The 16,976-nt window shown below is 37.8% G+C and overlaps 1 protein-coding gene across 1 annotated transcript in view; it reads left to right on the top strand.

Annotated features, from left to right (window-relative positions):
* LOC105226485 (protein O-mannosyl-transferase TMTC2) overlaps window positions 1-13,619 on the top strand; it is a 275,813-nt gene extending 262,194 nt beyond the window's left edge. The window contains exons 7-11 of the mRNA XM_049462081.1: window positions 9,290-9,375; window positions 9,558-9,946; window positions 10,058-10,142; window positions 10,326-10,483; window positions 12,228-13,619. Coding sequence (XP_049318038.1) covers window positions 9,290-9,375; window positions 9,558-9,946; window positions 10,058-10,142; window positions 10,326-10,483; window positions 12,228-12,404 — 895 coding nt within the window. The 3' untranslated portion in view covers window positions 12,405-13,619. The remainder of the gene's footprint in view (window positions 1-9,289; window positions 9,376-9,557; window positions 9,947-10,057; window positions 10,143-10,325; window positions 10,484-12,227) is intronic.
* Window positions 13,620-16,976: the final 3,357 nt, after the last annotated feature.

A 16,976-nucleotide genomic window follows, 5' to 3' on the forward strand; every position in this document is an offset into this window, starting at 1 on the left:
TTTCTAACCTAAATCGAAAATCAATGTCAGGCTTCCGCCCAACGACGAAATTTCCAAAAATCTAAGGCGATTATAAAGCATAGGTGTGCGTCACAGATGGGGGGTTGCGATTGCTGTGGCACATAGATAGCATAGCTCAGACTCCACCAACGTCACTGACTGCTTCGGCTCTTTTCGAAACATTTAAGTGCGTGTGTGTGTGTGCAAGTGAGGTATGGCGATAGTCGCTGTTACGCAGTTCTAACAACAAATCGATTGACTTTAAGGGAATCCGTTATGTGTGCACCTTTGTTACTGCCATTTTGTTAATCTATTTTTGGCGCTCACTTAATGCCAACTTCAAAACACGGTCGTTATCAATCGTTGCACAGTGGTTACAATGGGGATACATTTTTCTTAGCTTGTGGGTAGTTTTAAGATAAAACGGGGAAGTTAAAGAAAAGTACTACAAAAATACTTACAATTTTTCATTATGTACTCACATATGAAGGAATCCCGAAGTCGCCCTCTCAAATGACTATTGTGGTTTGGCACTTATTTTGAACAAAGAAAATCAGTTCCACCTTTTACTTTCCTTATGGCCTTGAAAAATACTGGAAATATTCCGAAATTAAAAACAATGATTCGGTTTTAAAAAGAAAAGGTACTGATGGAAAACGGAGTCACTTCACTAACGGTGGACTGAAATAAAATTAGCTGAGATAAGTTCATAGCATAAGCAGAATTTTAAAATAACTTTCTCTAGAGTGAGGTTTGTCATTTGTACGATCTGTTAAATTCAAAACTTTCATTATACTATATGTATAAAGAACGTCCATGAAATTCAATACGTAAAAGATATAACCGTTGTCTGAGAGAAGTACGATGATGAGATATTAACACGGAGCTCCCATAAGTATGATCATATTAGCTGATCCGGGTTTAACATCGTTGAATAAGGGTAAGTTATTGCTAGCGGAACATCTCCCAGAACTCAGGACTTTTTGCTACTAAATTTATTTTAGCCAGGAATTGACGGCACACGCTTCGTTAAAAATTTATTTCCTATTTAAATTTTTCCAATTCGAATTGTAATATTCCGAATTCGAAATTAATTTTTCGATTTCGAAGTTAAAATTTTCGAAGTGGAAAAAAACTTTCTCAAATCCGAATTTGAGTTTTTCGAATTTCGAAATTAAGTTTTTCGTATCCGAAGTTAGTTTTTTCGATTTGAAACAAAAGTTTTCGAATTCGAATTTGAGTTTTTTGAGTTCGAAATTCAAGTTCTCAAATTCGAAATTGCTGAATTATCATTGGTCTTAATATATACATTTTTGAACGTAATATCAAGAAAAATTAACGGGTCTGGAGATAAAATAATTCGTTTAGGATTAACAAAACGGTTATTAAACCACGGCAGGTGTATGATGTGAATTTCGGAGCGGTGGCAATATTGGTCTACTTTTTATCAGAAAACGAAGTTGAAAACACAATTTTGATGAACGGTAGACTAAACATAAGTAAAATAAATATATATATATTTTTTCGAATTTGAATTTGTATTTTTCGATTTTCAAAATTAAATTTTTCGAATTCGAAGTTAACTTTTTCCAATTGAAACATGGTTTATTTTAATTCGAATTTCAGTTTTTCGAATTCGAAATTATATTTTTCAGAATCGAAATTGAAACTTTGGCGACTGTCGGTTTGGTGGGAATTACGAAGCGGAAGCAATATTGGTCTACTTTTTCTTACAAAACGAAGTTGAGAACACAATTTCGATGAACGTTGGACTGCACATAAGTATATTAAACGATTCTTTATGGTCTAAAATTTCAGAAATGCATCTAAACAAGCTTTAATTTAGACGCTTTAGTGAAGTCTATGGAAGTTTAGACAAAATTGAGAATATACTATATTTAAGAAGGTGATTTTGTACTAAAAAAAAGGCCAGACCCGAAATGACCTACCGTGGAGTTTTATAAGTGAAGCGCTGTGGGGCTTTGATTTTTTATGAACAGCCTTTAAGAATTCGTGGCTTATGGTGAATATGATTCCGAGCATTTGTCATTCCGTCATACTTCCAAATATATTGCAAGAGTACTCGGGAACCTATTATTACCCACCATGCGCCCCCATGTTACTATCATTGCCAGAGTTGTGTGCATTCGAAAGTATAAATAGATTATTTCACTAAGCGACATTTTCCCTCCCCACAACACTTGCACTGCTGGGCACTAGAGATCACAAGGTGCCCCCACAAATTCAATGTCAGTTAGGAGTCTCTATCAAATACACATGCAACCGCATCACTCGCACACACACGACGATTAACGACCCTAGGCTGTAAGCTGAATACCTTCCGAAACTGATTTTGTTTTCTCTGTTTTGTTTTCTTTTTTTCCTTGCCGGCGTTGCTCTTCTTCTCGGTCCATTGAACTTGTCACGGACGCTTTTTGATTTCTAACTATCCAATGTGTTGCTGATACTGTGCTCTATGCTATTGTTGCTAACAACATTTTGCTGTTGGTGCTGGTGTTTATCTTGTTGTTGTTGTTGTTGTCGTCTGAAAGGCATTCACGTTCGAACAAACAACAAAACCGATAATCACTGAACTGAATAATTTGATTTCTTTTCAATGGATTTTTCTGCAACTTTACCACTTCTGGCTACGAGTATAAGCGCTAAGCTGCAGCGGCAACATCATACATATATACATACATACAGACATATAGTATATACATATATACTTATAAATGTTGACATATCTATATACATAGGAGTATAGTACATACTTGTATATGTATAGTATATCCTTTGCACATCCACTGGCAAATCTAACGGATTTCTGCTGAATAGCGAAATCAACAAAATGTAGCGAGCGGCTTGCTTACACAAACACATAGCAATAAGCAGCATTAAACGCTTAACAAAAATGAGAGAAAAAACCGACTAGAAGCAAGCGCATTGAGCTGAATTTGTTGAACTTTTACGTTGGTTTTGTCGAGCTGGTGTATTTTGCTCAGTTTTTATTGACTTCAGCAGCAGAGCAGGAGAAAATGTTAGGTTCAGCTCATTCGCTGTACAATTTACGCATTTGCAGCTCAAACATACATACAAATACCAGCTTATATATACAAGTATATGTATATACAAGAATACATATATATATGTATACGAGAGCGATCCGATAAGTACTTAGCCACATCGCTTTATAGCGCTTCTACCGCAAGAGAAAATTACAAAAAGCCTGCAACGTGTAGTTCATTCTCGTAGACTGCTAGAGTCAAATATTCAGCAGAACCGAACCAGCAGTTTTGTTAGGAGAGCTTATAGAAACGGTGATGTCAGCGCTTTTAGAAAAATAAGAAGAAGCAATATAACTCGAGATTCGATTCATCGCACACATAACCCAAAATTTGAATGCTGTACGAGTATGTATACGAGAACTGCTCCTTTTTGATGACTACAACCAAATTTTGGTTTCAAGAGTATCAACGTCATCTCACATAGATTTTAAAGAAGCCGGATCGCAAAGCTGATCTGAAAACAAACATCACGGAAGACATGTTTAAGAAATGGCGCTCGAAAATGCGCGAGATAACTGAAAAAGGAATATTTTTCTCTCAAAAGACAGTAGTTAAAGTCTGGATTGATATTTTGGACATGAGAAATTTGTCAGCACGATAGATGATACGTTTGCTCCAGACTCAGAACAACAAATGGAACCGTGGGATCACTTCACAGTAGTGTTTGATACTATTTAAGTGCAATACAAAGGTGTTTTTACTATGTATCATTTGGTGACGTTCGACGAAACATGAATCCAAATATAATATATGCACTAGAGACCAAGCAACAGCTGTAACAGTGAACTACATCGGCGAACCTTATGCGAAGAAGTCTAAGGATGTTCTATCGTTCGCAAAGGAAACGGTCATCATTTTCTAGGATTCACGGAAGACATTTTTAAGGGACTTGACGCTTGAGAATGCGCGAGATAACTGAAAAAGCATGATTTTATTTTCAAAAGATCTTAATAAATTTCTGGAATGATATTTTGGGCAAGTGGAAGTTGTCCTTATGATGACTGCCACGTTTGCTCTGGACTTAAAACAAGAAATGGAACCGTGGGATCACAACACAATGGTATTTGACACAGTTCAAATACGTTTGAGTTTTTATATCATTTCGTGACGAAATATGAATTCAAAGATGTGCACCAGACACCAAGATACAGTCGAAACGGTTGACTTCACCAGCCAACCGGATCCGAAGAAGTGAACAACCGGATACAGAAAGTGTGAACCACAGCGACTACTTAAAGAAGGGCAAAATGGAAACAAGACTGCACTATGCCGAATGATTGAAATATATCCATTTGACGAAGAAAAAGTGCTCTTTCATCATGATAACGCATTGACTTAGAACACCGTAGCCAAACTGCCATCTACGAGTTACAATCCCATCCATCGTATTTTTCAGATTTAGATTATCATAGAAGCCCAACTATTTTTTTTTTTTTTTTTTTTTTTTTAAGGAAGTGGGTAAACGTTAAGTCAAACGATTCGGGCTTAAAGAGACTGTTTCAAAAATAGTTTTGAAAAAATTTCAATATTTTTTGATAGACAAAGAATTTTTAAACCACCCTCGTATAAGCATACCTACCCCTATGCTAACAACAACAGCAACAGCAAAACCGAATGAAACAACAACAACAGCCTGAAGTTTCTGCACCGGAAAAGGAAGTTGTAAGTGAACAGCAAAACTTAGATTCACACACATCAAACGCGAAACAATGAAGCTAAGAAATTGTAGCCGGTAAGCAGCAACTTCTTCTTCTTCGTTTGTTTGCAACAAAATCGCAGCAACAAAGTTGCTATTTTATTTCTACTTTTGTTGGCTGATGCATTCCTCTTTCTTTAGCGCAAACAATTTGAGGAAATTGCAAGTGGAAAAATCAAGAAAAAGAAATAACGGTGAAAAAGAAGTAACGATGAAAAAGAAGTAACGGTGAAGAGTAAAAGCTGCCAAGCACACTGCTACAAAAAAATAACAACAAGAAAAACACGAGGTGGGCAATGCAACAACAATATAAAAACGACAACAGAAAGGAAAAAAAAAACAACAACAATGGAAACAACAACAAAACAAAAAAACAATAACAACAACAACATATATGTGTAAAATCAACAAAGACAGTTAGAGAAACAACAATAACGATATATTTTTACAACAAAAATTAAAACAACAAGAAGAAATGGAACAACAACGTTACAACAAATTTAAAAACAACAAGAAGAAAAACAACAACAACGATAAGTACAACAACAACAAAGCAATAATTAACTACTCCGCCAAGGCTGCTACTAGCTGCCTTAATCCGCTGCGCACTTGCAACTCTCAACTCTCCGTACGACCGTCCGTCCGTGGGTCGGTTTGTTTTGCAAATGCGCTGTTATACTATGCTATGTGATGCTATACGCTGCAGTGCTTATGTTTATTTGCGAATTTAAGATCCTTTATTTGTGAATTTAAACTACTCCTCACCCCATCCCGCCTACTTTGCTCATTTACGTTCGCTGCTGTTGAATCTAGCGCAGCTTTTCTTTGTGCCACGCTCAGCTAGCGCTCCTATGCTTATGCAAAAGTGTACTTGCAAAAGGTGCCAGCCAAGCCAACACAATATAGGAACAACTAACTAACACCAACCTCCAGCGGCACGGAGGCGCTGACGTTACACTAGCGCTCCGCTCACTGAAATGGAAATCTGCTTGTGATTGCCAACACAGCGGCATTCAGCGCATTTAGTGGCGCGTTGTGCTTGTAGCCTTGCAACAGCGCCTCCGCGATTAAACCGTACTCGGCATCGCGGCATGTACAGCTAACTCATGCAGCTCAGCGAAATCAGCGGCAATCACTATAACTCTTGCCGCGCTTTGGCGCTACCAAAAAAACACACACAACTTTTCGCCTCGGAATTTTTCGCTTTTATTTGCGTGTTCTTTGTTGTTGTTGTTTTTATTTGGCATTTTTCTTCTTGTTCTTCTTCTTTTCGGTTGCAACTCATTGCATTGTGGCCACACTTCAAAAGTGTTCGGCGGTATTTATTTGCCCGATACCAACACACGTACATACAATATAGGTATATATAGAGGAATCAGTGTAAATAACAGCACATTGTTGAGTTGGAGAGTTGTGTTGGGCGCTCTTTGCTTGCGCTAGTTTTCTTGAATGATTCGAAATTCAAACAATTGCTGCTTGAATGCACTAATTTTAGCGGTAATTGAAGATTGCTTGTTTGGTGTACCTAATTTTGTTTTACACAACTTTTGTTGATTTAATTAACCGGATTTGTATTGCATTACCGACAAAATGCCATTCAAGAGATGGCTGGTTTTAAATAAATTGAGCAAACTTTGTCTGGTTGCTGCTTAAATTTGACTAAGGCTGATATTTCTTCTAGAAAGTGACGTGAAAACTGCATTTTTTGAAACTATAATGTATCAATAATATTTGGAATTCAGTGTAAAATATTCTTGAGAACTCTGTAAGAACTGTAATTTCATTAGCCGCTTTCGATTCGCCACTTCATTGCTCGCTAGTTTTGAGAGTGGATCCATATACATTCAATTCACGTGCGAAAGCAACGAATCAATTAATTTTATTACAGAAGAGCACATAGATAATTAATGTGGTTCCTTTCCTTTACAACCTTATCTCTATCGTTTTTTGGATTGCTTGTTCGATTCGCCACACGTCAAGACTCCGCATATCGAGGGTAGTCCTTAATTGAACTAATAATCGCTGCTTCATCTCAGTACGCCAGTGATTAACTTCTCTCCCATAAATAATATATACTCTCTGCAATGTGGTTTGCCCAAAGCGGATAAAACACCTTTGCTACCATCAGCGGTTATTTCATCGAAGACTTTAGGGAAGCTATATTTCGATTAATTTTTTTTAACTGACCTGAGCCCCATCACAAAGTATTACTTAAATTCACAGAACTATTTCATAGACGATATCAAACTATATAGATATATAAATTCATATTTAAATCCAAACTTACTTATTCTTCTTTAATGTCGTAATCCCGCTTAGGCCCTTATAGCCAAGTTAACAACAGCACGCCACTCGTTTCAACCAAGTAGAGTCAGGTTCTTCCCACCTGATGATCGGGGCATCAGTTACTAGATCACCTCTGAGGGTTCTACAAGGATATGCTCCGTTCTTGAACATTTCTGTTAGTCGCCGTATCTTATCGTAGAATGTTCGAGCATTACCTCTCTCAACCAGCTTGTCAAGCTCTTCGTACTCACGCATTTCAATTTCACTCTTTTTTTGTCTTCAAATGCGTCTCGCTTCTCTCTATAACTCTCGATATCTATCCCGTCTTTGTTGTGATCGATTGCAACGTTGTGTGGTTGGTAGTCTGTGTTTTCTCTCCACTACAAAACGACACTCCTCATCGAATCAACCCTTTATTCGCATTCTCCAAAAACAAATGGTTTCGTTTGCAGCTGTAGGTAAGAAGCTGGAATTGCACTTCCCTTAAACTGCTGACAAGTTGCTGACAAATGCTGTCAGAGAGCAGGAGACCAAGTCTAGTAGAAAATCGTTCGGCTGTCTGTTGTGATTGCAGCTTTTCGACGTCTAACATTCCTTGTGTTTGTTTTCGTGCGTTTTTTGCTGCAAGATATTAGTACGAGTCGACATTAGGACTTCGGAGTGTACGCATGTCTAAAGCATCGAAGGCGTGTCTTCCATCCATCACAACAACATCGATCTGGTTGGTGGCTGTTCGACTCGGCGACGGTTTCTCTCTTCTGTTACGAATACCACACCAAATTTTTGGGACCGCAAAGACCTTCTCGTCTTAGTCCATGCCTCGTCCATCAAGTAGACAGTACTGAAAGTGGCGAATTAAAACAGCTTTTGTAGCAGTTAATTAATGTGTAAGGATATCACTGCCAATGGTCTAAGTTCAAGTGAAAATATTTCAGTCAGTTTGCGTTTATGACCCAAGAAGCTCAGTCCCTTGAACTACGAAGTTTCTAGATATTTCAACTGAGTTCTAGATAAAGCCGAACAGAAGCAGAGAAGGTGTCCCAGCACCTTTCTCACGCCTACTTTCCTGCACTTTCTACATGTGGTGTCGTTAATAATAGTCATACGGTTCGCATATGATGCCAGTAAGTTGTGACCTGCTACTAGGCAGCAATCGTTCTGCAATATTTTCGAGACCGTGTAGTTAGAAATCTTAGCTGTTTTTTCCACCCCTGTGCACATAATCTTGAAAATGCTGCATGTACCTAAGGCATTCCATCTCATTCGGATCCATCTGTCAGCGTAGTTCTTAAAGCGATTCTGTAGCCAAGTGGCACTTTTACCAATCTCATCAGCTATTTCGTTCCCCGGAAAGCCCTTGTAGCCTGGAACCTTGTAAATATGCAGTCGCTTTTCGGTAACCACCATATACTTATATTGCCTCTCTGCTATAAACACATTCTCTGCTTGATTATCCATATGTGTATATTGATCTTTTTTGCCATAGCTTAAAAAGTTGCCTGAGATCTAACTCAGACCAATAGAATCCAGTAGTTATTTGATCAGCCATCTTTTATCCGTTCATGTAGATGTTGAAAGTCGCCGGCCTCTTCGCCATATTTTACTGTATCTTGAAATCTCGTAGATAACACGAATGCATAAGGACAAGTGAAAGGGCCATGTTCATTCTAGCATCTTCTTACATGCATAGAGAGTACCACTGTTTTTTTTTTGTCCTCTCTCCCACATTGGGTTTCCACCTTAGTTTGCTGTGCCAAAATACTCCGAGGTGCTTGGTTTGATCCTTGGTAGTTAACTTGACCCTATTAATCCTCGTCCAAAGTCTGTTTACCGGCGTATATCTTTAAGTTAGCTGTTTTTTTAACCCTCTCTCCCACATTGAATTTCCACCTTAGTTTGCTGTGCCAAAATTCTCCGAGGTGCTTAGTTTGATCCTTGGTAGTTTACTTGACCCTATTAAACCTCGTCCAAAGTCTGTTTACCGGCGTATATCTTAGCCGATATTGTATGATTAGTTAGTTTGAGATCGAGTTTCATAATGCCTACTAAAAGTAGTTGAGAAAATATGTTGATCCTGATTACTATATTCTGGTGTAAGGCTAAGCATGAGTACTCGTAGTCCTATGTGTTTGGACATTTGGTTTGACAACAACATCTCAAGATAATTAGTTACATTTAACAAAAACGCTCGTATATACACACGATAATTTTAATCAATCCATTTTCTTCTTATTTTCAGGGGAATTTTATATCAAAATCAACAAAATCACAAGGCTGCGGTGGAGTGCTTTCGAAAAGCGATACAATTTCGACCAAATTTAGCAGGTAAATTATAACACCACAAATAGTACCACAAAATCTTCTTCTTAAAACTTCAAATAGTTGAAATTTCCTCGCGTATCTTTCCCCTATATATCATTATTTCCTTGCTCCCATTAATTATTTAATATTTACCGAAGTCATAGTAACAAATCTACGTAAATATTTACTCTTTTTTATAACCGCAGTGGCATTCCTAAATTTGGGCGCATCACTTATCGCTCTGGGCAGATGTCGCGAGGCGGCACAAATACTGAAGGATGGCACCCAGCTGCACGGCACCGGCGTACGTGATCGCGCAGCACATGACAATGCACGCATCTCGTCCTACCTACAGCTAGGCGCGCTCTACGCCGAGCAAGGTAAGCTGCAGCGCGCGCTCGCCGTTTACCGCGAAGCGCTGCATGCGCTGCCTTCGACGTACTATCAGCGCGACGTACTTTATAACCGCATTGGCGACGTTTTCGGACGCCTGCAGCAATGGAATGAAGCGGAGCGCTATCACTATGCGGCGCTGCAGTTGCAACCCAATCAAGTGGCGGCGCATCTCTCGTATGGCATAACGCTGGCGCGCAATGTAAGTGGAAGTTAGGCGGCATAGCTTTCATATATAGATAATTTTCAATTTTTTTATCTACTGTCGCGCAACGGTTAATTCTGTATAAATGTATTTTGTTTGTATTTACAGAGCAGCCGCGCCGCCGAGGCGGAAGTGTGGTTCAAGCGTGCTTTGCGGTTGGCGCCACAGCAGTCGAGCGCGCATCACTATTACGGTTAGTATTAAAGCAATTTCTTTATACTATTGTATCGCGTGTAAAGTATCTTCATTATAAAAGTGTTGTTAGATATATCATATAAAGCGCTACGCGTAACGACACGCGCGCCGACACCTTTCATTAAAAAACATGTCAAACATATGCCTAATATCAGCTATCTGCTTTTTCTCTGTCCCACAGCGGAGTTCCTCACCTCCCAATCACGCAGTGAAGAAGCGATCTTTTATCGCATACGCGCCGCCGAGCTCGCGCCCGACGACTATGCCTTGGTGGTGGCGGCCGCCACGGCGTTGCGCCTATCCGAACGCAAAGCGGAAGCGGAAAGCTGGTACCGCAAGGTGAGTCAACTAGCTAAGGAAGAGAACAAAATAAGGATTGAAACTAGATTGAACTGTATAATATATTGAGTGCGCAACTAAGTTCCCACTGTTTGGCAATGGATATCGCCAGCCATTGTTTGTGATCGATTTGGATTTGATGACCCAAAACGTGATAAACTTGACCCTTTTTAGTGACTTTGTTTATACGACATATCCTTTCGATTGTGTAAATATTTCCTAGAAATGTTCAAAGTTGATTTTCTTCTTTCAATTTAATAAATCGGTGCCTTAATCACATCGGAAACTCCAAGTGAAACAACGTATCGTGATTGGTTTTGTCGCTTCTAAGAGGCCGATTTCGATATTAACGAGCGTCCGCATGTAGAAATGCCACAAACTTTCGAAGACGGTGAATTGAAGATGTTGTTCGATGAACATCCATGTCGAACTAGAATAGAGCTTGTTTCAGCATTGGGAGTCGCCGGCCAAGCCATTTTAAATCGACTATAAATGCTGGAAATGAAACCAGAAACTTGTGTTCCTTATGACTTCAATTTCATGAGAGGCACGAAAACGTGACTCTGCTTCATAACAACACTCGGCTTTACGGTGCCAAACGAGTTAGCTTAAATAGAAAGTCCTACCCTATCTGATACAGAGATTGTCCGGAAAGTAATGATTTTCTTCCGCCGCGACTATACTACGGAGCGTGCGCTCACCGAGCAAACGAGCAACTGGTCAATTGTCTCCGAGTACCTGGAGAATCAGTACAAACATTTTCGAGCGACGTGTTTCTGTGAGTGGTGCAAGCCGATAAAGCAGCGTTTATTAGAGCAGAGATACCCGTTTAAATTCTGTGTGAAACTCGGTAAATCTGTGACAGAGGCGTTTGATATAATCAAGCAGGCTTACCCAGATGTTGCTTTAGCAAGAAGTGTTATGTTTCGGTGCCACCAGGCGTTTTTGAAGTGCAGGAAAGAGGTCGCTGATGAACCGTCGATCAAGTATTCGTTTAATTGCTCAGCTATGAAGTCTGCGGCTCATGACATTGTGACGGAGCACTTGTGCATGTGCAAAATGTGCTCGAAGATGGTGCGCACTGACGATCAGAAATTGCGGCTAGTGGATGTGTGCCAAGAAAATTCGAACATGTGTGAAAGTGACCCCCAATCTTTGAATAACGTAGTCACAGGTAAAGAGTCATGGATCTTAGAGTATGATTCCGATACAATGAGGCAATCTTTCATTTTCTTTTGAGATGACAGATGGAATCTGAGCAGCATGCACATCGGCTCTCTAGACTAGTCCGTAGAATACCTACAGTGACACCTGCAATGCTTGGAAATCGCGCTGGCAGCGCTGCATCGACGTAGAAGAAGCCTATTTTGAAAGTTTTTAAAGGATTGTACGAGTGGTTCAATGAATTATTTCAAATCGATTCAGTTATATTAGTTTCTGGACACACCCTGTATACTCTGCTGATTTTGCACCGTCCGCTTATTATTTGTTCCGTGTGATGACTCATGGTCCGGCTAAGGAGCAATTTTGACAAAATTGCGGTCTCTCAAAAAAATAACAGATTTTTAATCGAAATTTCGCCTATAAAATATTTATAAAAAAATATTTGTTTCTGAGAAATTTTCTTACTGTATATAACCCCTTAGCAGCGAGTACTTAGTTGCGCACATATTACATACACACACACACATAGATAAATATATAATATTATTCGTTTTCTTCCATGCTGTTCTCTCTTTTGCAGGCGGTAGCGATGCGTCCGAACGACGCGCATGCGCACACCAATCTGGGCGCCATACTACACCTGCTGGGACGCACTAAGCACGCGGCCCACAGTTACCAAGAAGCCTTACGCTTGCAGCCTGGCGACCCGACAACACTCGGCAATCTCGCCAAACTGGGCGTCATCGAACCCAAATGAGTGCATTAGCATGCGGCCAAGCATGCGCCCATTAAGCAGCTCACTGCAGTGTGTCTCCGGCGTGCCGCTGTAGCGACGCGCGCCGTAAAGCAGACAACGCTTTGTAAAATGTGTAAGAAACGGCTGCAGCAAAAAGCAAATGTTTTGAAGAAAGTTTTCCGTTTTCATTCACTTTGTTGACACTAAGAGAGAGCATTCTAATATTTTTGTAAAGCTAAAAACTAATTAATTACATATACATATACATACATGCATACATACATAAGTAACAATAAAAATGGACTTGAAAATGCAACAAAGTATCAATAACCAGTACCAAACCAAACAGGAACTTAATGAATACAGTTATAGCATCTAAATAAAACTAAAGAGAGGGTGAAAGAGAGAGCGGGCGTGTAGTAAAATACAAAAACATATTTACATACAAGTACATAATGTAGTTTAGCCGCTTGTAAATAACAGCTACTTATACAAATGTAAAAAAATTATGTATTTATGTATAAAAAAAGGCGAAAATTCAAATTGAAATTACAACAAAAATAAAGTAAAATTAAATCAAATTATTTTAAAATAATATGTCAGCAAGTCTATGTACTACATACAAACATACAAACAAACATATGTTCGGCTTTTGTGTTACTCGTTTCACTAAATTGGGTATGTGTGTGCGCTAATGCCGCAATTTGAGACTACAATACCGTTATGTAATGCAATTCATTCGTGCGAGTTCGCAGTAATTACAAAAACAAGTTCGGCGTTCAAATTGGCAGTGAAATATTTTGTTTTGTGCAATTACCTGGCTTTGGTCGCGTTACTGTAAAAAATTACTGTTGTAAATATGATATAAATATTGGATTATTATTTGCGAGCAGCTAACAATAAGCAAAGTGAATTGGCGGCATAGCGGCGTGGTAATCACTAAGTATTGGTATTGAGCATTAGTTATGTATGTAAGTAATTATAGTAGTTAATGATGAGTAAAGGAAGTAATGAAGTAGAGGAACAGTGACAGACGTTAGCTCCCGGTTAACCTAATTGTAATATTAAAACAAAAACAAAAAACAAGAAAAAAATAAAAATAAAAATAAAACAATAACAAAATGAGACAAAAAACGCTGTGGATGTGAGTGTAAATGATAATAACTATGTAATGCAAAGAATAATTATTGCGACTATTGTACGAGTATTGTGGCAGAGACGTCATATTAGACTAAATGAAAGAAATTGAGATATATAAATTAACAATAAATGCATATACCAAAATTAAAATAGTATTAATGATTTTTGAAATTGCTTAAAATGAAAATCGGGTGAGTATTGTTGGTATGATATTGAAAAAAGACAATATATGTACAGTCAAACCTGGATAAATGATAACTGGATTAGTGAGAAAACTCTATAAGTGAGAGTAATAGCTAGGATCCGTCATTTTAAGCTTCCAAAACCTCTATTATTGAGAAACAAAAACCTCTGTAAGAGAGAGCTGTTTTTGCCTCACAGACCTCCATAAGTGAGACTGCTACTTAGCTGGTCTCTATAAGCGAGAGACGAACTTTATTTACAAGTTTAACATATGCAATTTTATGACTCATTCTTAACTTTTGTGAAACTTCCGACCATTGTTTTGTATTGTTTTCTCATCAATATTGTAACTATTCTGTTTTGTGGAACTAAAAATGTTATTACCCTATAGCATTCTTTTCGAATGGATACGTGTGCCTGTTTACCGTACTGTTTGTCGGACTTACTAAGTTTATATTTATCAATTGCGAAGGAAAGTTCTGTTTTGCATCAGGACAAAACGGAACCTTTAGAAACGCTACCCTTGTAGCTACATTAGCGAGAAAGTCGAGTTAGTGAGAAACCTCTATAAGCGACAATGAGATTGTGCTCCCTTGAACTCTCGCTTATCCAGGTTTGACTGTATATATATATATATTTAGTGGTCGAAAAAATATTTTCGTATTTTGTCAACAGATGTCGTTCCAGTCGTACTGTATATCACCAGTGCTACCAATCCATATAGTGTTGAAAAGGTGATATTTTAAGTTTCATTTAATCAAAAAAAATTTAATTCGGGCAAGTTGAAAAAAAGTTACAGCTGTTCAAAAATTTGTGAAAATAATGAAGAAATTCGATATATTTTGAAATTCTTGTATAAAAAAGTGAAGTTTACGGAGCTTTATAGAATTGTTAAACATAGATAGTATGTATTAAAAAATCTATGAAAATTACTAACAACCTTACTTAAAAAGCTGATTATCTCGAGAAATATTAATGATAGCGATTTTGACCTCAGACCTTTTTTATAGCAAATAAAATTTTCTACAAAGTCCTGTTTTCTCAACACGGAGGCCGATAAATGTTATTTTAACGAGAGCACAAAGAGATCTCTTCACTAAGTTATCGCTGGGTTTAGTTACTCAGATATAGAAAAAAAAGTTTTAGCTGCAGTAAAGCGCATGTTTAATAAACCGAAACAACTCTCTTTGATTGTTGAGAGAGCTCATAATATAACAGTAATATTAAAAAAGCTGGTGTGAAAATTAGACGATGGCCGTGGCACCGCCCACTTTTTGCTAAAATAAATACCATATCTCGAGTGATAATCCTTCTCCTATAATGGTGTGTCTGACTGTTCAAAATGGCTTGAATCAGGTCAGCACTTTCCTGAGCCCCTATATACTTAATATAAACATTTTCGAACTTCCAGGCGGCTTTATGCTAGATATAGTGGCCAATATTTGAGTTATCTCAATAACTATTTACTTATAACAGTGTACATTTGCGCCTTAAATAGATAAATTTGAGCGAAAAGCTGACTCACACCCATATAACTAACATCAGGATTTTCGAACATCCGGCAGAGTTTACTCTATTTGATTAGTTTTTTTAGTATGTGACATGTTAATAGTGTGTGGTATTGGAGAAAATAGATAAAATCTGGTTGATACTACCCCAGCTGTCATAAAGTACATATAATGGTTCTCGTTTTTCTAACAAACCTTATGTGTCCGTCATTATAGGAGTTATATAGTATATGGTATATAACTATATGTATTAGGGTGTTTTTTATTTTTTGAACTATTAACTTTTTTCAATCCTGTCACAAAATTTAGGCCTTAATATTAACATTAAGAACTGGACCAAGGCATATAAAACTTTTCCATAGAAAAATACACTACAATCGTGATTTTTTTTTTTTTTATTTACCTTTAAATTCCTATAGATCAGAGGGATTTTATGGCATCGCTTTGACTTTAGACGCATATTTCTCAAAATTTAGCAACAAAGTTGCTAAGAAGAGTATTATAATTTTGTTCACATAACGGTTGTTTGTAAGTCCTAAAACTAAAAGAGTCAGATATAGGGTTATATATACCAAAGTGATCAGGGTAACGAGTAGAGTTGAAATCCGGATGTCTGTCTATCCGTCCGTCCGTCTGTCCGTCCGTGCAAGCTGTAACCTGAGTAAAAATTGAGATATCATGATGAAACTTGGTACACGTATTTCTTGGCTTCATAAGAAGGTTAAGTTCGAAGATGGGCAAAATCGGTCCACTGCCACGCCCACAAAATGGCGAAAACCGAAAACCTATAAAGTGTCATAACTAAGCCATAAATAAAGATATTAAAGTGAAATTTAGCACAAAGGATCGCATTAGGGAGGGGCATATTTGGTCGTAATTTTTTTGGAAAATTGGCCCTGTGGCCCCGCCCCATACTAAGTTTTTTGTACATATCTCGGAAACTACTATACTAGCTATGTCAACCAAACTCTATAGAGTCGTTTCCTTCAGGCATCTTCATATACGGTTCAAAAATGGAAGAAATCGGATAATAACCACGCCCACTTCCTATACAAAGTTATGTTGAAAATCGCTAAAAGTGCGTTAACCGACTAACCAAAAACGAAAAAAAAATTTTACGGAAGAAATGGCAGAATGTAGCTGCACCCAAACTTTTTTAAAAATTGAAAATGGGCGTGGCGTCGCCCACTTATGGACCTACAACCATATCTCAAGAACTACTCCACCGATTTCAATGAAATTCGGTATATAATATTTTCTTAACACCCTTATAACATTTACGAAATATGGGTGAAATCGGTTCACAATCACGCCTTCTTCCAATATAACGCTATTTTGAATTCCATCTGATGCCTTCTCTGTATGATATATACATTACACAAATTGATCTAATCTAATTAATTTTACAACAAAATAAAAAAATATGTAAATGGCCGATAACGAAATCTCGATTATCACTTTATCATGCGAGAGTATAAAATGTTCAGTGACACCCGAACTTAGCCCTTCCTTAATTGTTTATATATTCGTTTCAAACGATCCTGGAAAGATTTAAAAAATGACAAGGAATGCCCTTTCGCCATAAAAATTAGAAACCACTGACATCATAATTTTTCGTGGTTCTTTAAACATCAAGGATGCAAGAGAATGTTAAATAAAACCCACAAGAGTTTGCCGCTCCTTTCAAAAAGAGAAAATCACGCATATTCATTGTACTTCTTATAAGAAATTTTTTTTAAAAAAATATATATTATACATATAT

The sequence above is a fragment of the Bactrocera dorsalis genome, chromosome 1 (assembly GCF_023373825.1).
Source record: "Bactrocera dorsalis isolate Fly_Bdor chromosome 1, ASM2337382v1, whole genome shotgun sequence".
Classification (NCBI taxonomy): domain Eukaryota; kingdom Metazoa; phylum Arthropoda; class Insecta; order Diptera; family Tephritidae; genus Bactrocera; species Bactrocera dorsalis.